General features: G+C 36.9%; 1 protein-coding gene across 1 annotated transcript in view; it reads right to left on the reverse strand.

The window, feature by feature from the left end:
* BNC2 (basonuclin 2) overlaps positions 1 to 25,110 on the reverse strand; it is a 329,648-nt gene that overhangs the window by 105,630 nt on the left and 198,908 nt on the right. The window contains exons 3-4 of the mRNA XM_027711939.2: positions 16,774 to 16,876; positions 432 to 667 (exon numbers count right to left, since the gene is read on the reverse strand). Of these exons, the coding sequence (XP_027567740.1) occupies positions 432 to 667; positions 16,774 to 16,876 (339 nt within the window). The remainder of the gene's footprint in view (positions 1 to 431; positions 668 to 16,773; positions 16,877 to 25,110) is intronic.

Genomic DNA, 25,110 nt, shown 5'->3' on the forward strand with positions numbered 1-25,110 from the left:
ATGATCACAACCTCTTTTCTTCCATACCTTATGTCTTTCTAAAGAAGGAAAGAAAAGATGAAGGAGCTATTGACTTGTATCTCAGTTTCGTAAGTCAAAACAGTAGCCCTTGAAACTTTGTCAACTGCCTTTGATGAGCAAATCGTGCTTGCAGATAGCTAAGCTCAGCATCTGCAGTATTCAAGATATTTCCTACAATAAGCATAAGCAAGTACAAATAAATACTATGGTATAAAGGAACCTGTATTTTTTCAGCTTAGGAAAAACTGAGTCTTTTATTTTGCCAACACCATCATTAGTCTTAAACATGCCAGACTGAATTTACTACATTTCCTTGTACCTCTTTGGGCACAACATCACTACATCCATACAATAACAACCAAAAAAATCAGTTAACTGGATTTGGAAACATGCTTTGCTTTATTTCCTACCTGAAGAATGTAGCCTCGAACATAGTCTCGAAGTGTCCAGCCTAAGCCATGTAGAATATGCAACACCTCCTCTTGCTTCAGTACACTGAAAAGTCGATCAAGCAGTATCTTCAGTCTCACAGGGACAGCCTGAGTGCCGTAGAGCATCAGGCTGCTGATGTCAAACACAACATTGGACTGCACAATCTCCACTTGGGTTGGGTGGTAGAGATGCTGAGTACTAAGTTTGTCCAAGGCTGAAAGAAAAGGGTCAAGTATAAGTAAAGAGTAAAGAAAAGACAAGAAAACAACCCCAAAGCGTCATGTATACACATCATATTTGGCAGATGCACTTATTTTTCAGAGAAATATCACCTGGATGATTCACAGAATCACAGAATGGTTTGGGTTGGAAGGGAGCTTTAAAGATCATCTAGTCCAAACCCTCTGCCATAGGCAGGGACATCATCAACTAGACCAGGTTGCTCAAAGCCCTGTCCAAACTGATCTTGAATATTTCCATGGATGGGGCATCTACAACCCCATTGGGCAACCTGTTCCAGTGCCTCATCAGCCTCATTGTAAAAAATTTCTCCTTTATATCTAATCTAAATCTACCCTCTTTCAGCTTCATGTCCTTGTCAGAAGTTCCTCTCCAGCTTTTTGTAGGCCTCCTTTCAGTACTGAAAGGCTGCAATAAGGTAACCCTGGAACCGTGCCCAAGTTTCTCTTCAACTCTTCCCCAGGCTGAAAACCCCCAACTCCCTCAGCCTTTTCTCACAGGAGAGGTGCTCCATCCCTCTGATCATCTTAGTGTCCCTCCTCTGGACTTGCTCCAAAAGGTCCATGTCTGGGGACCCCAGAGGTGGATGCAGTACTCTAGTGAGGTCTCAGTAGAACAGAATGAAGGGGCAGAATCACCTACCATATCCTGCTGGCCATGCTTCTTTTGATACAGCCCAGGATAAGGTCAGCTTTCTGGGCCGCAAATGCACATTGCTGGCTCATGACCAGCTTTTTATCCATTCAGGTACCCTGAGTCCTTCTCTGAAGGGCTGCTCTCAGTGAGTTCATCTCACAGTCTGTACTCATGCCTGGGAGTGCCCCAACCCAGGTACAGGACCTTGCACTTGGCTTTGCTGAACTTCACGAAGTTCCCATGGAACCACCTCCTCAAGTTTGTCCAGGTCCCTCTGGTTGGCATACTGTCCTTCAGGTGTATCAGCCACACCACTCAGCTTGGTGTCTTGTGCATATTTGCTGATATTCTCACTATGTTATTGATGAAGATATTAAACATAATTTTCCCAATATGGACCCCTGACTCACCACTCCTCATCAATGACCCCACTCATCACTAACGGTGCAGTCCAAAACAGGACTTCCACAGATGCAGTCCAAAACAGGACTAGTTTCCAAAGGTCACAAATAATTTTTAATTCCTATGGCAAAAGGTTGCTCAGCTGAGACTCAGAGACTACAATACTCATAGTTCAAGAGAAATTTATGATTAACTGATGACCAAGACTGAGGCTATCCAGAATTGACTGAGACTGTTAAAGGTTTGATACTTAATCTCTAGAGGAAAAAAAGAAAAGATACACCCTAAACCCCCCTTTTTAAACATGTTAAAAGTAAATCCACTGATGTACCATAAATTCCATCAGGAATTCACTACTACTTGAGTTGGTTAGTTTTTTCACCTCACACAAATTTAGAGATAAAGCGAAGGGAAGTTTGCAGGATGAAGGTAGTTATGCTCTCGTGAAGTTATGTAAGAAGGAACTGCATATGACATCACACATTTTACTGACTACCAGTGTTCAAATTTAATTTTATTTCTATTTTACGGACTATGTTGCAGCACCTAAAATACTTACTGCTTTTTAAAGAAAAATTTCTGAGCATTTAAAATAATCTTATAGGGACTTCTCTTGCACTTCGGTTTCTTCTTGGTTTATAGTCACTAGAGAGTTCATGTACTCTTGATAAATTGCTTTTGTACATATAGAGCACAAAGGCCCTTATCATTTACTCGCTGGCTTCATTCAACACATTTACTCCAAGGACTACATTGTCAAAGAGTTCTGATTTCCTCATACTTCATTTCTTGCAACTGATTTTTCTAATCTTTCCTATTCTAGTGGCTAAGTCAACTTTGAATAAATAGCTTTAATATTAATTTAACATTCAAACAAGATAATGAATTGGCAAGGCTAGGGACTGCAGTCCTGTGTGTCTCCATAGGACATTTATACTGAAGAATAGGAAGGCTGAGATTTTTTTCTTCCAAAAGCTCTTCTTCTGAAGTACTTTGGCTATATAGGTTTCATGATGTGGGATGATTTATGTACAAAGTCTAATGAATGAGATTTGATATTTTTCTAAGGTGGTTTTTATGCTTATACCATACCAGATGTGTCCTCAAAGTTCTCAGTAAGAAAAGCCGAGAAAATTGATTTTGTCACTTTGCAGGTTGCGCCGTATGTGTGTTGATATGTATGTATGTGTACCTGGGGGACAGTACAACCCTTTGGAAGGAGTAAAAAAAAATTAATTGTTTTCTAATAGATATAACACCTTCTACCAGACTATTGAAATTATTGAGTGGATCTGGATCACCCTGAACTTTCCACCTTCAGTCTTACAGAATGAGAATAGTGTCCAAAGATGTTAACTGGCTTCTCCAAGTTTAGACAAATTCAGACCAGAGCCAAGATATTTTCTGAATACTCAGTGCTTTTTAATCACTGCATCATACTATATTTCTAATATATCTAATATTTGTTGTTGTTTCTCTCTACTTAACAGTAAATACTATGCCCACATAGTACTATGCCCAAAGAAGACTTGTCTTGCTGAAGATTTTAAGGTCATTATTCCACTGTGATCTAAGTCAGAATGACTAAAGGACACCTTTATCTAAAGGCTATTGGGTGGATTACAAAACTAATAGCTAGAATGAGATTACAAAACTCTGTGGACATATACTCACTTCATGTAGTGTGACCACTCTGAAGATAATAGCTTTGGAAAGCCTGAGATGGAATAGAAGTCGAAAAGAAACAAAAAAGGTCCTTCAAATTACTAAGCACAATATCTGACCAGTGGACAGAAATTTCTACAAGATAACCTGTACTGGTCCATTCAACTGCAATATTTGTTTTCAAGTAGTATTATCTATAGATATCTGATTCTGAAAACACATGCATGAATAAAAATTAGTATCATGTTAGAATAACATTCCAAATGACAGTGAAATTATCTCCAACTTTGATTTGTGGCCTTATTCTGTATATTATGTAATAAACAAATAAGCAATGAAGTTTATCCTTTTGAAGTAGAAGTCAGGATGTGCACTGAAATGTGTAATTCATAACACAGCAAAACATATATTATTGCATGGGTGCATAAGAACATTTGCAAGCTAAAGACAGACCTCACATTACATGGAAAAAAAAAGGTTGTAAATGAAAAGAAATGAAAGGAAACACAGTTGTGTTCATATGAGAAACAACAGAATCATAAGAATCTGAAATTCTTTCAAATCATTGACTACTCATACCCCTTCAACTTGTCATGAAAATGAAAATTTTCACTCCAATTTGTAATTTATAAAAATTTTCTTGTTTCTTTAAAAGACAATGCTAAGGAGAATTTGATCACTCCTCTGGTACCCTTAGTGAACTAATGTCAGTGTTCTAGGTGTATTCAAGAGGTCATTCATGTTGATAGACAGATACTTTTTCAGGTAAGACATAAGAAAAGACCTTTCTCATTGTTTTTCCTATAAGAGTATTAGCTTTCTGATTCTTGCCAAATCTCAGAGTAGATAGTTGTATTCTGCTGTCCTGAATTGCTCACATGAGTTCATGTGGATAATGCATTCCTCATCATATTCCGTTCTAAACTATTTGTTTAATTTATACATGCTAATGAACAATGCCCCGTTTCACAAGTGAATACATTCAACAGTATCTGCAGCAGCGTATGACTTCTTAAATGCTTAGGAAGCTTCAAGATTAAATATGCTATATAAAAGAATGTGTTTTATTATACCTGGAAAATAACATAAACAGATGTGTCATTATTAAGAAGTTATCAGTGACTGAACATCATAAAGCACACATTAAAAGTCCATTCCAGGTGCAATGTGAGGTATTACTCAGATTTTGTACAGTTTCAGTGGGATCACATATAAAAGTCTTAACATGTTTGTGACATTTTGGTTGTAACCTGCACAATCTTTTCCAAAAATGCGACTATGATGGGATCAGCTTGAACTAAGAAAGATTCCTTTTCTTAACAGCCCTGTTTAATCTTAGCACTGTCTTGATAGTCTGATATTCTTTAATTCAATATAAGTGGAAAGGTGTTCTCTGATACAGGAAGAAGAGATCTAAGGGATCTTAAAATCATGTACTTGCTGAGCATTTAGGATTTTCATGGAACGGCCTAAAAAGACCCTTGTGCTTTACTCTGACAACATTCACTCAAGTAATATTTCTGTGGTGAATTCCAAATTTCAAGTCCTTGTTTCAGAAATTTGTACCATTAAAAAAAGGGAGGCCAAAAAGGATTATAAAGAAGTAGAAGACATGACAGAAGACTGCCTTCAACACCCAAAAATTACCAACTGGATAATTAGTATAGGAATTAGGGACCTTTCAGCAATGTTTTTCCAGTATAAAGTATGCACCATAATAATTTAGAATATTTCAGTTGGAAGGGACCTGTAATGATTACCTAGCCCAACTGCCTGACCACTGCAGGGCTGCTCATCATTTAAAGCATATTAAGAAGGGAGAGTCTTGGGGCATCGACCACCTCTCTAGGAAGTCTGTGGTTTGACCACCCTCTTTGTAAATAAATGCTTCCTAATGTCGAGCCTGAACGTTCCCATGTTGGCTTATTAACTCTTTACCTTCTGGAATAGTAAACAAAATCCCCAAGATTTTAGAGAGAATCTGCTCAGTATAATCTGAATTGTAAAGAGAACTTTGAAGTTATTTCAATATCAATCTTCACATTACAGCCTTATTATGCAAAATTCCAGTAAAAAAATCTTTATACCTATTTGTAAAAAATCAACGAATAAACTTTTATGTTCCATTTGTAGTTTGATTTTTTTTTAATGTAGTAAAATGGGAAGGGGAAATCTACTCCATCAATTATATTTTTTTACTGGAGTTTTGGGACTCTGTGTAATTCAAAGGAAATTAAGTACAAAGGATACATTAAAATAAGGCTAAGTGCTTCTTCAATTCGTCAAAAGACAGAAAACAAAGACAACATTTTTCGTTTCATCTATACTGTGTCCAGTTCATAGGCTCAGTTCTGCACATTTACTCATGGCCCTTAGACCCCATCCTTCCCAATGTGCAGTGAAAAAAAGTCAATCAAATTAAAAGCCATGCCTCTGAGCAGATTCCGTTTTTGTCAAGTAAAAGAAATACAAATACACAGTGATGAATTTTGTACTTTGGAGGTCTCATATTATTTTTTGAATAACTACAATAAAAGCATAAAAGCACGACATTTTGCCTTTACTGAACAGGAAAGAATTTTAAATATCCTAGTTTTAAGCAACTGGAGTTGTAAACACACATATCTCTTGCTAACTTCCTGATCCTAGATAAAAATTTTATTATTCTAGAGAGGGATGAAAAGGTCTAGTGAAACGCTTTCTTTCAGCTTATTTACCTGGTTGTGTATCTCAGAAAACCACAGAGAAGAGTCTATAGGTTGCAATGGGTCATTATGGATCTCATTCCATTTCAGTTTTAAATTTGGGCTGCACAATATAACCACTATAGATTTTCCTGCATACTCCCTAGCCAGTTCCCTAACTTACCAAAGAGGAATACTATTGGAGTATATACACGCATACACACAATGATACAAAACATCATCATCTTTCTGTGCTTACTAGACTGGTTCAAGAGGAGGAAAATGAAAAAAGAATCATATGTAGTTTGTGTCTAGACAATAATAGAGACATTTTTGAAATCTAAATAACTGGGCCACTTTTTGCAGCAAGAGAAACTGAAATTGGAAAACAGATTAAATATACAATACCAACATAAAATGATTCCATAATACGGTTGCAACAATAGTGCATCAAGTATGGTAAAAGAGTGACAGTGCTGAGCACTGTAGTTTGCTGTTGATTTTAGTAGCAAACATGAACAGCTTCACATTTTAAGAGTTCAAGATTTTCTTTTTTTCCATCAATCGCAGTAAAAAAAAAAAGCACTAAATCCTCTCAAGAACAGAAGGTAGCTTAGGAATGACTGAAATGCTGGAGGGACAGACAAACTACTGCAGTCATAAGAGGTGGCCTAAGCCACCTCTGCATCCTCAGGATGCAGACTTAATACCACCTTCAACATGGTGTAATGCAGTGCATTTTGAAGGTGGAAAAAATTGCTCCTCAACAATATCATGCTTAGAAGGTGACTAAAGACAAGAAAATTTGTGTCTACTGAACAGCTCAAATATTTTCATTGTGTAAGAAATTATCCCACTCCCAGTGCAAGCACTGAGAGCAGGGGACATTAACATTTATATGAGAGGGTGAACATCCTGAATCAGTCTCAGTATAAATTTCAGCTACAACATGGCATCCCTTGCTGATCTCCATTTTACTTCTGTCTTCATTGCTTTCACAATTTAATCCATAGAGCAGAGCAATGCTCACTGAAACTCTGTGGATTTCAAAAGATCATGGAAGGAGAGTAAGTAAAGCAAATTCTGATTCATAGGCAAAAACAACTTTTCATTATGCCTTTTATTGTATTTAAAAGCTAATAATGGAAATCACTTGCCAAACGCATTTAGTCTCTGACAGAGATCACATATGTGATCTTCTAATTTACAGCTTGCATGTACAGATGTTCACACTTAGTAAAAGGATACTTAATAGCATTTTAAAATTAAACATGTGTTGATAATAGGTGTTGCAAACCCAAACAACTAAACTGGTATGTCTTCATGCCTCACCATGCCTCATGCTCTAACAACATTTTTATAACAGATCAAAAAAAACCAAGCCAGCACTTCAGTTGCATGTACACAAAATAAATGTTATTTAAAAAAGACTGAATGAAAACTTTCATTAATTTTTCTATCTATGATCTGATTCCAAGTTGAAACATTTAGAATGCTACCAGGTTTATGTAGCCAACAGCAGAACCACAGTTTGTTCACAGACATCGCTTGCTGTCTGCAATTTTTTTATCCCTTTGCAAAACTTTGAACCCTCTCCAGCTTTGACACACTGCCTCTTCAGTTAATAACTATCAAGTTTCCCCTTGTCTTCTGTCTACTTTTCTTTGAGGCAATTGCGCACTCAGCACCCCGAGATAATAACACACATCTATAAGATAAAAGCAATAGCATTATTGTAATTGTCTGCCTTTCTCTCTTTAGCCTAATCTTTTTTTCCCCCAGTTTTGACTGCCTCTGTGACACCTGTTTTTGTCTCCTCTGATCCTACGACAGGTTTTCTGCTGACAAGGTTTTTGCCTGACAGAGATTCTGCCAGACAAGAACATAATAAAATATGAAGAACTGCTTGTCAGAGTTTCTGCCAATGCTTACATGAAATGGGGGGGAAAAATAAAAAGTCCTTTTTTTTTTAAAGGGGCCCTTTGCTGGTTCCTTTTGGTCTGTCAGGAAAACAGCCTCCCTGGCCAATCCCTGCAAGCCAAACAGGTGTTTTCTTTCGTTTTCTTTCTATACTAACTCCTCTTTCTTCGATAGTGGAAAATATGAACCAAAAAAACCCAAAATGTTTTCTCCTAAAAATTAAGGTTAGACTTAACTTTATGAAGGGGTACCTCAAGAGCATGTCTTTGATTCAGAACTGGCTTTCTAAACTAATTATAAAAATAAAATGGTAGGCTTTTTCTCCCTCTTTCTTGTTCACAGCTAATGCTTTCAAAGGAACAAGCTGTAAAGGACCTTCATCCCAAGTTCTCAGAAAAATATCTGGGCTACTAGAAACTTCCTGCATAGGCAGACTGCAGGAAGGACAACACCTGACTGTGGGGACCATGGTAGGGAAGATGAGACAGAGCCTCTTCTGTGGGATTTGGACCTTGTGTTCCACTTTGTTAGTGTGTGCATTTGTGCCTACGTAAAAGAGGACTCAGTATGATTATCCAGATGATTACCCTGATGGAGAAAAACATGTAGATTAATCTTGCAAGCATCCCAACCCACAGCTGCTGGTATCCACTGTTACCTCTGCTACAGACAGCACTATGGATCAGTCCGTGGTGTCACAGTCTTTAGTGCTCCAACCGATCTCTACTGTGCCAACAATCCTCTCTGGAGATTTCCACCCTGGATTCTGAGGCCATGAGTCCAGAACCACTACCTAAAGCTCAGGCCTGGACCTTCATTTCCCACCTCAGCTACACTGTAGGTGTGCCTGGCTATAGACCCGTCTTCTAGATCACCCTCAGAACCATGTTACTGGTCCTACTCTCTAGCCCCACCTTCTTTCATTCCTGATTGAAGCTCCTGGATGGACCCTTGATGGATGGATGGACCTGGATGGACCCTTACTATATTCCCCTGCATGCCAGAGATTGCTAGTGGACATCTATGAGTATCTAGTTTAGTTTACCATGGTCAGACCTCAAGGAACTGTGCTCATGATGTAGACATGGTCAGTGTTCCTGTTGGCTTTGACTTCTGGCTCAGACCTTTTTTGTTGGGCAGGCCCACTATCGCTGCTCTTTGACATAGATTAACAGTGTCATTACTGAAATCTAGAATCTGTAATGGAAGCTGCCAAATAAATAATCTCATACACTTTGACTAGTCATTCATCTTTGAACTTTGTCTCTTGTCCCCAAAGCTAAATGTCCCCTTTCTATCAGCCATTAACACCTTAAAACTATTCTCTCCATTAATAATGATGAGATAGGGTTTAATGGTCCTAAAATCATCTGGTTGACATATTATACAAAGTGAGACATAAGCATATTTGGGAGTCTTGGATTGTGGTCTGGATTTGGAGGATTTCCATCTTAATCCTAATGCACCTCAACTCCATTAACTGTGATTCACAGAAATTCTAGGTTGGAAGGGATTTCTGCAGATTGTCTGGTGCATGCTTCTAATGAAAGCAGGGCCTCGGATTAGGTTATTTTTTTGTCCTGCCAAGATGTCTTTAGTATTTAAAGGGGAGGGGGAAATTCCACCACTTCTCCAGGCAGCCTATTCTACACCTTTAATGCATCCTTGAAAACTGCAATGAAAATGCAACAGGCACTGCCCACCTCTTAACATCATTATGTTTGAATGAAGAATGGTGTGGCACATGTATTTCACTCAGGCAAGCTAAGACCATGGTGGTGTTTCTGTTCAGGATGTAACTCTGGTTCAAGCCTATGAAACTCTCTCCCACACATGTTAAGCCATCTCAGTTTTTCCAGGAAAACTCGCTGTCTTAAAGTTGCTCACAGCTGAAGATGTTCAGACCCTGTGAAGACTGGTTCATAAAACTAGTCCCACCATTCATCCACCTTTCCCATCCCAATTCAGGTACTGTGACCATTTCACAAATCTCCTGTTAAATACACTTCAGAAAAATTGACAATTAGAAAAGTCTCTGAGACTCATGTTACACATTTCTTGTATTATCTTTTCTCCTTCCAAAATCCAGATGGAAATGGGAACAGTACTGTCTGCTAAATTAATCTGGGGCAAGTTTCCTCATAATGCTATAGCTCAAATTGAAATTCCTCCTTGTAGATAAAAAAAAAAAAAGGTTTTTTTTGTTCAATTTCAGATTTGCAAAACAGAAAGCTGAGGTAAAGTTACTCATGATATGATTGTTACTTTGAACATCTGAAAGCAGCATGAATTTTTTATTCTTGAAGTCAAATCCCATTTTAACCTTATAAAATATATGGGTAGGGATTGTTTCACTTAGAGTTCTTTCAATTTGCGTTCTGCTTAACCTAGAGAACTCTAGTTAATTAAGATGTTCCTATAAACAATTAAGCTTCTTTTAGGACTGTTAAGAAGACATAAAAATTTATGATGTAATAAAGTGCAATAAAATGATAAAGTGGTTAGCCCAACACAGCAATTCATGTGCAGCAGTGTAGGTGCTAAAAGAGACAAGCAAGCAGGTACTGTCAACTAAACATCCTGGAGTGGATGCATGTCATAGAAGTTCACCACTACTTCCCCACAAATCTGTTGGTGATTTGCACTCCCAAGTCCCACAGAATTTATCCTGCTCATCTGGGAATCAAGTAGTGAACACCAGATACTCTTGCTCCCATCTGAAGCTATGGCATGGTAATGACTTTCTTATCACCACCGTTAAGGGGGTAAGATCATGGGTTTCACTGACTACCTTTCCAAAAAGCAGCCTCTACTGTGACTGGAAAGAGGAATTCCAAGTGTTAATTTAAAGTCTTTGTTTTTACTGCCTTTGCTCCATCTTGCTCATAGCAAGTTTCTTACTGGTCTTCTTCCTCAAGAAGAAAGGGTAAGGTATCATTATCCAAGACATGTCCTAGAATTTTATCCTATTGTACTGGGTGTATTAAATGAGATCAAGCCTTCTCTGTAAAATGCAAATTCAATAATAACGGGCACCAAAATAACAATATCTTGCACTTTTTAAATGTCTTTAGTCCAAACCTTTATTTTATAGCCAAACAATGGCAATCATAGTTAAAAAAGTGTATTTCAGAGTCGCAAATTAGTATCTGATGGTAATAATGCCAATTCTGTGAGACCAAAAAATGCGATTACTAAATTAAAAGTTTTTCATACAATAAAATGTTCACAATGAGAAAGGATTTAACTTTGAGATGTGAATATAACTCATCCCAGGAGAAACAGGCACTACGCTTCTGAATGGGTCATGGTCTCTTCAGGGCTTACAGGGCACTGGAGTGGTCCTTAGCTGCATGCTTAATGTCTGGTCAGGTATAATCCCACCTGACCATGTCTGAAAGACATTGGCATATTTAAATCCAGGACTGTGAGCCAAGAAAGTTGGGGAGAGTGGGAAAGGTCTAACCTCTTCCTGACTGATTAACGTGCGTTGGCAGTGGCAGGGAAGAAGAGAAGAAAACATTTTAATTTGAACAGATCCCCAGGGAAATCGAAGGAGGTATGAGTGTGAACACATGTAAGTTAGAGCCTGTGGTTTACTTCCAGGGAAAAGATTACTCAACACCTGAGGATGTCAAATTTACATGAGAGTTAAACCCTTGACCATATGGTTATGTAAGTATCATCTGAATACAAGGATGGAAAAGGAAGGCATCTTATTTGATCTTGGGGCATCTAAGCATTATTTTTTTTCTGTCACTTCTGTCTCATAAACCTTTCGAACAGTATTATTTGTCTTGGATGCCCTAATACCTGGATTTGCTTTTATCTCAGCATGACTTGCATTAAGGGTCATATCAGAGTAACCCAAAGCAAACACTACATCACATCATTCCTAAGAATATGGCAGACTTTAAAAATAAGTACTGGATCAGAGTACCCACAAGATAACAGAGTGCATTTTCTCTGTGCTGCATTGGCTGCTTTGGGAAATCCTGCTGAAGGGAATCAAAAAGGAATAGCATAAGCAGAAGACGGGCACTTAAAAAAGTGTTTACCAGTAATGAATGTTAATCTTGTAAGGTTCCTGGAAGCAACTTAGTAATGAAAAATATGCCTCAGCCTTCAGGGTCAAAAGAAAGTTGTAACAGATGGATTAAAATGATTTTGTCAGTAAAAGACAGGAAAAGCCAGACTAGATCTAAAAGAGTTTTACTTTAAAAGTCATGAAAAGCTAGCTTTCATTATCAATGAACTGTTGAGAATTACTTCGCTAAAAATCTCTACATAACTAAAAAAAAAAAGAAGAAGAAACATGTTCTCATGATTTTCTCAAGTAATTTTAAAGCATTTCAACTAATTAAATAGATTTAATGGAAGGAAACAAGTGTGTTTGATATGATAAATTGTGATTATTTTTTATATCCAAAGGAACAATATAGAAATAACCTGATTATTTTACTACTCAACTATAATCATAGAACTAAATTTCTCTTTTTTTTTTCTTTTTTAATTTACTCTCTTCATAAAAATCTCCATTTTTTAAGAAAAGAACAACATGGCAGTTTTGTCAACATTTAGAGAGACTCTAAAGATTGTTTTGTTTTATTTTGTTAGGGATTATCTCTGACTTTGCAAACCTGGATTTCTTTCACTTAACAGCTTTGGACTGAGACGAATGTATTTTATTTTATTTCAACATAGCACTCATCTTCATTCTTGTCTCATTTCCACACAGTTCTTCATGAACCAAGTCCTTTCAGAAACTTCAAGGTAAGAGAGAGAGATGGCATTACTAAAATTTCCACAGCATTCTTCTGTTTCTCTTCTTATTTCTACCTGTCATTCCTTTCTTTTGTTCTCAATTCATGTTTCTTTTACCTGACAGCTTCATGACCTACCATGTGGAAATTCAGAAAACTCAACCATTCTGAATGAAGAAGTCACAGTCATGTCATGCATCTGACTTTATGACATTTTCCATTTTCTAGTGGAGGCTGTTGTTTTCATTCTTAGTCTCATTTACAGCAATCTAGCACATGCATTAAATAAATATTAGCAGCAGAAAACTTCCTTCACAAGGTGTAACTCACACAGCATGTGTATTCACTGTATGGCAGCTTTTAGTCTGGAAAAAAAAAGTAATGGATGTGCCATATGTGCCAAAATCTACCAGTTAATGTCTTCTTCATTAAAACTGAAAGGAACTTTATCTCAAAGCTACCAGAGAGAAGGCCTGGCCCAGTCTTGGATGGGGCTGTATGTGGCCTCCTCATACCTCTGAGAGGTACTAAAACTTACCTGAATAAATACCCTATCCCTGAGCTGTACTGATTGGCACGGTGCAGACGAAAAGACATCCGAGACCCCTAGAGGACTAAGGATCAGCTTTCTCTGAGAGAGGGGGAAAAAAAAAAAGAAGGGAAACAGTTCACAGGATACTTAATTTCCTAAGGTAGATTGAACAGTGTAAAATTCAGCTACTCCAGGTATGCACAGTATACCAAAACATCTGAAAAACATGCTGTTGCTGAGTTTTGTCAGTGACCTTTTTCAGGGTAAGACAGAAAAGTGGTATTTCTAATTTTCTGACTCTCTTTGAAACAAAGTGACAATGATTTCAGACAAATTTAGTAATACTAATATACAGCGAGAGGGTATTTTTGTGGGGATACTGAAACTAAAATAAGTAGAATGAATGTCAGAAATAATAGCTTTAGTCTACTGTGATATATGTGGCCTTGGTACACCTTTTCAGAGCAAAAGAGTTATGAGAGGGTAGACTGTATTTCCCATTGATACTGCATTGTGTCTTTTGATCTGTTGGACAAGGTATAATAAGAGTATTTCTGCTAGCAGTATGGTAGTTGTTATTCTGATATCAATGACATGCATACAAGGCAAAATGCAGAGTCAATGAAATCAACATCTTTTTACTGCAGACTTGCCTAATTTCTTTCCTCACAGGCTAAGATACTTTTGCTAGAGGAAGTGCATAGCAAATAAAGTGGTCTTTTTTCTTTATTTCCAAAAAACTTAGACTACGTGTTGTAGTCATCTTACTCCCATATGGCTTAAAAGCCACAAAATACCAATTGCCTGGGTTAAAAAAAATTCTCTTTAAAAAACTATTAAGATTTTAATAAGATTTTATTTTCCACCATATGGACTATACAAAGTATCTTAACCATTGAAAAAAAAAAAAAAAGGAAGGAAAGACACTTACCTTATCTGCTTGCCTGCCTGAAGTCTAATAAGTACTTGATAATGCTGCTATGCTCTGCACAGTTTTTGGCTTTGGCCTTAAAAACACTGATTACCACAATGACACAGGGCTCAAAAACTTGATAAGCTGAACTTTTGTCAACAGAAATATTTATCTTGCCACAAAAGCACTTCTCAAATGTATCTGTTCATATATTTACTATCCTGCTTTTGGCAACTCCAGACAGATGAAATTGAACCTGTAGGAAACCTTTCTTTTCAAGATGTGTGCAGCTTATTTCAGGTAAGTGAGGGACACATGAGAAAGACAATGGAAACAGGAAAGAAGAAAACAGGTGAGCAGTTGCTAAGTACAATAATACAGTAGTGAATGTATGCCCTTTCCTCCTCAAACCAAGAATTCCAACATTTTAAATGGCACCTCTTAACATGAGTTAATTCTGCACAGATGAGTCAAGTGCATCACGAGAAGACTGCCATTCAAAGCTATTTTTTGATCTATTCAGTATCAGAACTGAATAAGCACAGTACTTACTGCTGGAAACACCTATTCTTTGATAATTACATTCAGTAAAGCACTACATCATGTGTCAAGGAGCTGAGCTGAAATTCATTAATAAAAATCAGAAGGAAACCCTTTAATTAAAGCAGCAGGAAATACTATTTGCATTCAAGGAAGAACTTCTGAAAGTACCATGCTAACGGTTTTAAGAAAACAATTTCTGAACAGTAATCTGACTCAGTCACTTTGAAATCCAGAAAGTAATTTATACACCTGTGCTTTATGTATATGAAATCTGACTTGTCTCATTCTGCCATAAAATGTAAATACTCCAGATGAATGTACACAAAGCACACTAAAAAAAAAAAAAAATAAATCAGAGCATCATTCACTTTGCACAGTAAAAAAACAAACACTTTCTAATAATACATGGCTGTATTAAGTTTTCCATTTGGAATGTTAAGCACTCAGATACGGGAGCAGGTGATGTATCCCTAATCATCACATTCACCTTTAAACTTTCTGGATTGGTAAACAGGGACATTTCTATAACACACACTGTGGTAATCTCAGATTACTGTCATATACTCTGACTTTGAATTCAATCACCTCATAGGGAAGAATTTATCAGGAAAATCTGACTGCACTCTTGTAAGATGTACCAATTAAAATGAAAACTCAAGATGCTCAGGTGCCAGAATCTAAGTGCTAGACTCCCGATTTCTATTACTCAACAGGAGGACACCTTGCAAAAAAGCTAGACAGTGCTTCCCTACCTGTGGATCAGCAAAATCTCAGATGCTGATTCTACACAAAACCTGAAGCAAGCCTGAACTATACAAATTCTGTGAGGTCTAGCAATTCTTCCAAGAAATGTGAACCTGGTTATACTGTGACTGAAGATATTTTTCTGGGAAATAAGGGGAGCAAATATTAGTTATATCCTTAGGTAATCTAGTATTTAATAAATCTGCAACCAGCTACCAGGTTGGTGCTGTTCTAGGCAGGCTGTAAGCATTATTTGGCTGTGTACCTGCTTCCCTTTCCATTTCTATGGAGATTTTAAAAGATTCTAAGTCAGTCTGTGCTGCTGAATTTGTTGAGCATTCACACTTGTCATACGTCAGCCTGGGAATCAAGTACCTTCTACTCAAGGTCTAATCAAAATAAAATAAAATTCATAGAATAGAAGCCTTAATGTCTGACAGAAGTGGGGAATGAGGACTTGCTTGCTTTGGTGCCAATAGCCTAGACCATGAGAAAAAAATTACTTCAACAGTAATTTCTTCTGCAAACATAGCAATCTTTTTGTCCCCTTCTCCCCCAGCCCTTCTCTTTTTTTTTCATTAAACCATTTTAAGTATCCTCCTTATTTGCCTTCTAATGGTGTATACAGCGCTCTCTTTCTCTCATGCTAGTTTAATCATGACTGTCCATAAAAAAAATTCCACGAAATACACAAAGTAGGAAAGGATAAATAAAATGGAATTTTCATGCCTTTATATAGAATCTGGGCATTCTAATCCCTTCTTTCTTTAGTTACTTAAACATGGGAAGAGCTGTTCAACTCACAGATCATGTACGCACAATTTCGTGGAGCCATATAAAATACACTCATCCCAACGTGAGATCTGCAAGTTTAACACTGGTATGTTTGAACTTCCATTAGGCCCTGTGACTTTTTGGTTGATGCCTCTTTGCAAGACAAACTCTGCTGTGCAACCATACTGTAAACTTCTTGCCTTTCTGTTAAGCCCTGCTAGAACTATATTATTTCCTGAAGGCTAGAATACTCTTTTGAGCTGTACACAAGCTGTTGCACTCTAGAAGCACTTGAAGCTATTGCCAGAATAACAGACTATTACTTTTTCATCCTACAAATTGCCATAAAAAAAGCACATGCATGTACAAACCCAGTCTGTGCACACATGCAAGTGTAGACAAATAGGTATAACTACTGTCTATATCACTCCAGTTCTTACTATTTAGAGATACTGGTAAAGATAGACAGAATAGAAAAACAAATCTGGAACAGACATTTCTTACCATGTGCCACCCAGCCATGTTTACACTGATCACAGGTTCTCAGGTTAATCTTCCCTGGCTGAAAACATTCACATGTGCAATTTACCAGTGTACAGCGAATAGCCTAGAAAAAGAAACGAAAAACACATATTAATGTATTTCTACCTGCTAGTACAAATTTGTTGTGAGGGCTCTAAGGATATGAACTGTATAGCAAAACCCATTTTTCTAACATCCAAAACACTGCTCTTTCTTTTAAGTAGAAATTAATTTTCGTTCAAAAACATATGTTAGTATGTCCCATGGATTTGAATACATTCCTAAAATCTTTAAAAGAATTGCTCTATTTCCTTTAGGAAAAAAAAAAGTGGTAGTATGAGGATTCTGCAGGAAAACTACAGATATGTTTCCCCTTCTCCTGTGGTACCCAAACTTATTTTCAGGTTTCCTTTATGTGGTTTAACTAAGAAGTAACTCTGCTGCAGAAAGGAGTCACGTATTTGATGGGTTCCCAAAATAGGATAAAGTGATCAAGGTACAAGAATAGGACTGGTTCACAAAGCATTCTGTAACTTTCCTTTGCATTTATCATTTTCTCTAGTATCTAGGCATAGTCCTCTAGCTCCTAACATTCCTCATTTGTTAAACATATATTTCTCTGTTTCAGAGTAGCAATTCTAAAACTCCATTCCTATGCAGAGATCTCAAATTTGCTTAAATAATAAACATTATTAATATCTCATCTTAATTTTTAAAATTATTTCAAAAATTACACAGGTTTACTTTGGCAGGGGCTAGCTACATCTACAGAAAAGTGAATACAAATTGAATGAGACTCTTTATAATGTAACAGACATATGTTTTTAAATAGTGTAGAAGATGACCTGTGCACTTCAAACTGCTGCTAATAAATTTATGGCATGCATTTAGATGTAATTTGCATGGAGATTTCTGAGACGGGGACGCTTATTCTGATCATTCAAAGATTAACAATCTACTGTAACTACCAGAGCTGCCAGGAAAAGATATCTCTATAGATTTAGATGCAATCAATGATTACTTGGGGCTAAGGTGGAGGAAGGGTGCTTGGTACCTATTGCCACAGTGATCCTGAAGAATTATGAAGACACTTGCCTTTTCCAAGGAATTAACAGACACATTCACACACTTTTTCCATACTAAAAAATAATTATCTTAACTATACTGCCTTTAAAAAATTACATTCAGCATTAGCTTGCCCAAGCTAAACTCCTTGGCTGCTGACAATGAAAAAGGCTCAGAGTTATTCTAAACGTTTGATCTCTTTACTTATTTATCTGCATTAGACAGCAATTTAAAGACATTTGTAGTTCAGGGATACACTTAATATCTGTATTTCTCTGACAAATTTCAGGTACAAGAGTCCTTTATCCCTCCTATAATATTGCTCTTTTACAATCTTTTACAAACCTACTGGGGAAAAAAAATCCTGCTCTATTATGCCTGACACTTCAGGTCCTCAGCCCCAATGTCACCTGTCCAATTACTCATTAGCTAGGTTATAAAACACTGCTCTATGTATGCCTGATTAAAAGAATTAGTAATATGAAATGTAAGGGTACCAAAGAAGTGCTGACTATGCAAGAATAATATATGTGTTTGTGGGTTATGAGAAAAAATTCTCCTGAAAGGCCCTGTTTCATGTTCAATAGTTTATTGACTCAGTAATATATCAGGTCTCCACTGGTCAGTAATGGTGTTCTTTTGCTAATACGTTCATTAATTAATGAACTCAGTAATTAATTGTACTGCAAGAAGGAGGTCTTAAAAAATGGTATTCTTATTTGACCATAAAAGATTTTCTCACATTCACTACCTTTTTTAGATCTCTGCACCTATGTGACACATATTTGTTGTATTCGATGGTATTTTGATTTGTTCACTTGTCACTTACAGTATGTATAAGAGGTGTAATATAGTGTAGTACATGTAGCAGATGAAACTCTGACATTTGGTAGAGCTGCTTTATTAAGGCTCATCAGCATTTCCATTACAACCCTATCTACTTTTGGCCTAGAGACTAACAGGTTGTCTGTAAAAATTTGATTCAGCTTGAACCTGAAATACAATGTTTCAGCCTAAGAGTAAGTTTTATTACACGCCTTAAAAATGATCCATTTAGCTGTTATAGATTTAAGATGGGGTAAAAAAGTTTAGGTTACATGTTTCTTTTCTTCTTTCCTAAGTTAAAGAGAGTATTGATGATGTAAAGTGTTGAAGGAGATTAATTAATTAGTATAATTTCTATCTTCTGTATCGCAAAAAAAGTTCATCCAAATTTTTCAGAAATGTGAAAATGTCAGCTTTTTCCCTAAGTAACTAAATCTGAAAAGTCTTCAAAAAGAGCTATGCAAAAAGTCTTCAAAAAGAGCTACTTTTGTAAGGTAATACAGATTGGCATGAGAAACTCAAAAGATAATTAAGAAGGCAAAAATATTGTCTGGCCTTACTTGGCTGCTTTTTCTGCAGCATGCGTGTGGATGCCAGGTTGTAATTTGGTTTCAGTAGTTCCCCATTCCACCACAGAGAATCCCATGCACACTTCTGAGTCTTGAGGATTACCCCTCAAGCTGCAAGATGCTCATTTAGGACTGGAAATACTCATTCTAGTTCAAGTTCTGGCATGATCTTAGGCAAATTACTTTGTTAGCCTGATGCCTACAATTCCCTAAACAACAACGAGACACAATGATAGTAAAGTGTTACCAGGGTAGATGCAACATAAATTTTGAGGCACTCTATAGTAGTAGCGGCTATTGAAAAATCTCAATCTTTATTTCAAAGATAAATTTTTCACTCAGTTTTACTCAGTTCGTTCAGAATCATTGCAACTACCTCAGATCACTACAATATCCAACATGAAGCCAATGTAACTGGGTGAAGAAAAGATTCAAGACGCCAGAAGTAGTCTGGCAGGGACAGAACACTAACATTCACTAAACACAAAAGAAAGTACTGCCCTTGAAGACCTTCAAAATGAAAACTGAGCTTTGCAAGGATATGTATCCAAATTATTAACAGTGTTTTTCTACTGTTTTTCAATAGCATTTGAGCATACAAGTCAGTGAGAGCTTGTGCAAGAGATCCAGGAAGGACCCAGAATGGCAGCCGGAGGTGAATGTGGCATAGATTCACCTAAGAATCCAAAGCTGTAATGCAGATCTCCATTTTCCAGTGGCAGAATTTTAAGACACAGTAGCTGGTGTGCTTGTAGATAGCAGTGTGTGCTGGTCAGACATCTGTTACTGCTTAATTTGAAAGGGGTGGGGTCGGAGGTCTGGAGCCCCTAAATATTGTAACCATTGTTCAAATCTGTTAAAGAGTAGGTATAAAAATCCAAGGGCGTAGCAATATTAAACTTTTGCCAGAAAGTGCTTCTGAAAGAGTACAGCTAGGCATTCGGGAAGTCATGCCCTGTAATTCTGCCTTCCCGAGATTTTGCTAAAAAGTTTAGGCAATGGGACTTTGCATATTAAACTATTTTGTAGGGAAAGAATCATAAATCTTCCATGACTGAGGTTTTCCTAGAAATTTCTCTAAGAAAGACAGAGAGAACAGAAGGAAAGGAAAAAAAAATAATGACTTTTCCTAGTAAAAGAAAGGGTAAAATAAGCAAATACAGCCTCCCCTGTACTAGTTGGTAGGCGACCACGTATTTAGATGACAACTTTCAGGTTACATATCTTTAAGTATGTAACAAAACATGGTTTTCTACAGTTTCTTGAGACATGCTGTTATGTTTTACCACATCAATGGCCTTCAGTTAACAGGAGTTCTCAGACATTTTTATACATCCCTTCAAGTGAGTTCCTAACATAACTTTGCTTGTATTTCTATCAAAATTATAATGAGGACCTGTGGAGGAAATAGACTGGATTTCAGTAGAATCATTTAAAATAGTTTATACCACTGATTCCTAAAATCCTAAAATGTTATAATTGACACTGAAACATTCAGAAATATCCTGCTGCTCTCTTTGAGATCTTCTTCCTGTAAAGCATAACACAGAAAGAAGGGAACTCTGTCTAATATTAAAGCATGATTTCTAGTACATGTATGCGTAAGTTTGTATGGATAACATTAAAAGATGTTAGACCTGACGTCTGTGGGTTTCCCCCAGACCAAAGATATTCATTTAACATTGTTTGGGTGATTTGATTATATCTAAAAAGTAAATATTATTCACATGTTAATAGAAATAGCCTATAGCAGTGGTGGAAAATCAATCTGTCTATTTTGCAGAGCTTCCAAGGGATAAGAAGCAATAACCTACCATGAAAGGGATTACAGTGTGGGAGAAGGAGAAGAATATGTGAAAAAGAGATAAGATTCTTCCTCTGGAGTTCTTACCAGTGACTACAAGAGATGAAGGGAGTTTTAAACAATATAATATTCTGGAGAGATGGGTAAGTTTTGCAATAAAAATTATTAATATAACTTGTGATGAGGCCTCAAGAGTCCTGTGAGGTTGAATAGCATCTTACTGAAGTCTCAGATACATCCTTCTATGCAGTGGCAGTGTTAACAGAGTTTTACTCTTCATGTCCTTGCCTCACCTTTTTCATGCACAAAAAGGTATTTAAGAAATGTCCCCTATCCAACCATCTATAATATATTACTGTGCATCTGAATACATAATGGAGTAAACTATACCCACTCTCTGTACAATCTACCTGTCTAATGCATCGCCCATACATTTATCCTACAGAGCTCACACAATCTAAATCCACTGTTACCAGATACAGGAGCATGAAGCTTGAGGATGATCTGGTCATTGAAATCTTTTCAGCAAGACTGCAGACCAGCCAACTGGTGCAGTTCTTGACAGCTGCATTAAAATCAGTAAGACTCTTAAGTGCATACGCACTTTGCACAAATGTATGAATTAACAAGAATGCCATGGGTTTTAAATACACACACATAGACACCTACACATACTTAAAATTTAGATTTTGTATAATGTGGCAATTCACAAGTTCTATGCGCTTTTGTAATACAGGCAAGAACTTCCCCTACTTAATTGACAGAAAAAATGATCTAATTTATGATTTTAGAAACAATAAAAGTGTTGGTGGTTTATATCAATAAATGAAATATTTGCATGAAATTACAAGAAGTAAAAGCAAAAGTAAAAAGTAAAAGCAAAGGTTACTCGGAAAAGCAAACGTTTCCAAGTTTACTTGGAAAAGTAAAAGCAAAACGCACTTTTTGCAACTTATCTCTCAACTTCAAGAAAAACCAGTATGATAAATTAACATTTTCTATCTATCTTCAAACAGTTTTATTCTATATTGGAAATGCCCAATACCTAATTTTGAACCAATATTTTATTGAAAGTAACACTGTCATTGGGAGAATAATTTAGAGCCATATAGTAGTTGGTCTTGAGACATGACACCACATCAAAATAATCAAACTTAATGAGTAAGAGGTTGATGAGAAACATAGAGATCTACATTTGTGTTGGTTTATGTTGACTCGTGACAGTAAGTTATGAAGCAGCAGACAACAGGTAAGTTCTGCACATGTTTCAGCACTATTTTAATAGAGAGTCTCCTCTGCCATTATTTTTTTCTTACTGTCTCTTTGTTATAAAGTGAAGAAGACAAAATCTCTCTATCTAAGCTGACACCATTGCTCAGCGCAGGACTGTACCATACTACTGTTTTATGTTGGGAGTTGTTTCTTTCTTTTCCAAAGCACATTTTATATGGTCTGTAAACAGCTCTTAGAAAATCTGTCACTTCTCTTCTTTACTATTTCGTGAATCCAAATAAATATTTTTGTCCTGTCAATTAAGTACTTTTTAAAAGACCACAGCATGGCAAAAAGATCTCAATGAAATTATACTCCTTTAATAGCTGGCAAATCAGGAGTACAATACAGTCTATTTTCAAATTAACATCAAAAGGAGGATCATTTGTATACTGACATTTAGGAAATGCACAGTGTCACCTGCCTATAACGAGCTTGGTATTACAGAGAATTGTTTTGTTTTAACTCCAGCTGACAACTAAGCCCCACACAGCCACCTGATTTGGGTGAGAGTGGGATGGGGGAGAGAACTGGAAAAGTAAAAGTGATGAAATTTGTGAGCTGAGATAAAGAAATGTTAACAGATAGAGCAAAAAACCCCACAAGCAATCAAAAACAAGGGATTCATTATCCCCCTTCCCATGGGCAGGCAATATTTCCAAAGTACTTTTTAACTTGTAAGAAAGAAGGAAAACTGGGGTGGAAGTGCTTGCCATACTTTCTCCAGAAAGAAGCAGACATATGCAGAAATATTTCTGTGTTTACAGGGAGATCTTATGTCTCCATCACATAATTCTGGTACAAATATGACAATTTTTAAACTCAGCTAAAATGTTTAAATGGGTAATTCTGCAGCCAAAACACTGGACTGGAAAAGGAGCAATGCCTTGATTCTGATCCTGGGTGTGTCACTCCCACAGATGTACTGTGGGGCACTGGTCAAGTTGCTTACTTAACAACTCAATTTCTAACTGCCCAATCTGAAAAAAATGGAAAATGATAATACTTACCATTTTCAGAGATAAGGCTAATAAACTGCTCACATAACATAGTAAACTATAAGGACAAAAGGTAAGGCAGAAGCATTTGGTGTTACTATTTCTCCTGCTGGCACAAAACTTTTAACAGATTTTTTTTTTTAATTATACAATCTTAGGTTGATTTACCACTCTTAAATTAATTATTTTAAACATAGGAATCACCTAGAGAAAATAACCTTAATTGATATATGACCATTACTAGTTTCAATACCTGTAGTCTAATAATGCTTTGCCCAAAACAAAAAACAGTAAGGGGGAATATACTTTGCATTTGAATGGTCTGAAACATTCATGTAATGCTACGATACTTTTGATCTCTCTCCCATTTAGAGATACTCAAAGATCTTCTGAGTTATTCACTGCATTGCAGTATTTTCTTAGCAATTTCACATCACATTGTTTCTTACTTGTATTTATTTTCAGTACGTACAATTCGAAAGGTAGTAATATTGTTATATTTCTCTGTGGCATTCAAGAAAACTCTTACTAATATAATATGAAGGGAAGGATGCTAACAAGAGAGAAAGCTGTTAATAGGATAAAACAGCTTTTCCTGGAACAAGGACAACATAGTCTTTAAGCATTTTATAAAACTATTTTCAAGTCTTCTGGAGAAAGAGCTGGTAAGTGAATAGGGAATAAGAAGACAAGGAAAAAAAATAATTTGTAATCTATTAATTTAGGAGTTGCTCTTCAGTTCTACAGCAGACGCTTCCAAAAGTGGAAACCTGTGTCAAGGAATGCTACCTAGACTTTTCTAGAGAAAACACAATGCAAAATATATTTGTTATTTTTCAGTAACTTCCTGTAGACCTTTCATCCTGATCTAGACGCTCAACTCACAGTGCTGCCAACAGGATATTCTACGAAGACTAACGGTAAAGTATTAGTTTCCGTAACATGTAAAACTAGCCTGAGGTTCTCAGGCACCAAAGACAAAGTTGTTGGCACTGAAAAAAATAAGACTGACAAGTGGTTCTTTGCTTAAAATTGAAGAGAAAACACATAGTTGATTTAAGAATGAGATCCCCCACACCTGACAGCATGTTAGCATTTGTTCTTATAGTTGAAAACCAGATTCATGTTATGAAACCAACACTGTCAGTCACTGGAGTTCAACCACATACTCTTCTAGAGAATAACATTGCAAGCTCCACCCAGGTCCTCATTTCAAGTAAGCACAAATTACCATCTTCTTTAGAGAGCACAGGTAGCAAGTTGCTTCCACTGGTTTTACTGCCCTGCTTACCCTGGATCAATCATTTACTCTGCTCTGGTGAGACCCACCTGGGGTACTCCATCTACCTCTGGAGTCCTCAGCAAAGGAAAGACATGGACCTGCTGGAGCAAGTCTGAAGAAGGACCATGAAGATGATCAGAGGGCTGGAACACCTATCCTATGAGAAAAGCCTGAGAGAATCGGGGTAGTTGAGCCATGGTGAGAGAAGGCTCCAAGGAGGCCTTGTAACAGCCTTCCAGTACCTAAACAAGACTACAAGAAAGCTGGAGAGGGACTTTTTCTAAGGGCATGTAGTGATAGGACAAGGGGTTATAGCTTTAAACTGAAAAAGGGTAGATTTAAATTGGATATAAGGAAAAAAAATTTTTTTCAAGGATGGTGGTAAAACACTGGAACAGGTTGCCCAGAAAGGTGGTAGATGCCCCATCCCTGGGAACATTCCAGTTCAGGTTGGATGGAGCTCTGGTACTGTCCTGATCTAGTTGAAGATGTCCCTGCCCATGG

The sequence above is a fragment of the Pipra filicauda genome, unplaced genomic scaffold (genome assembly GCF_003945595.2).
Source record: "Pipra filicauda isolate LSUMZ 115617 unplaced genomic scaffold, ASM394559v2 scaffold362_size804934_pilon, whole genome shotgun sequence".
NCBI classification, from domain to species: Eukaryota; Metazoa; Chordata; class Aves; order Passeriformes; family Pipridae; genus Pipra; species Pipra filicauda.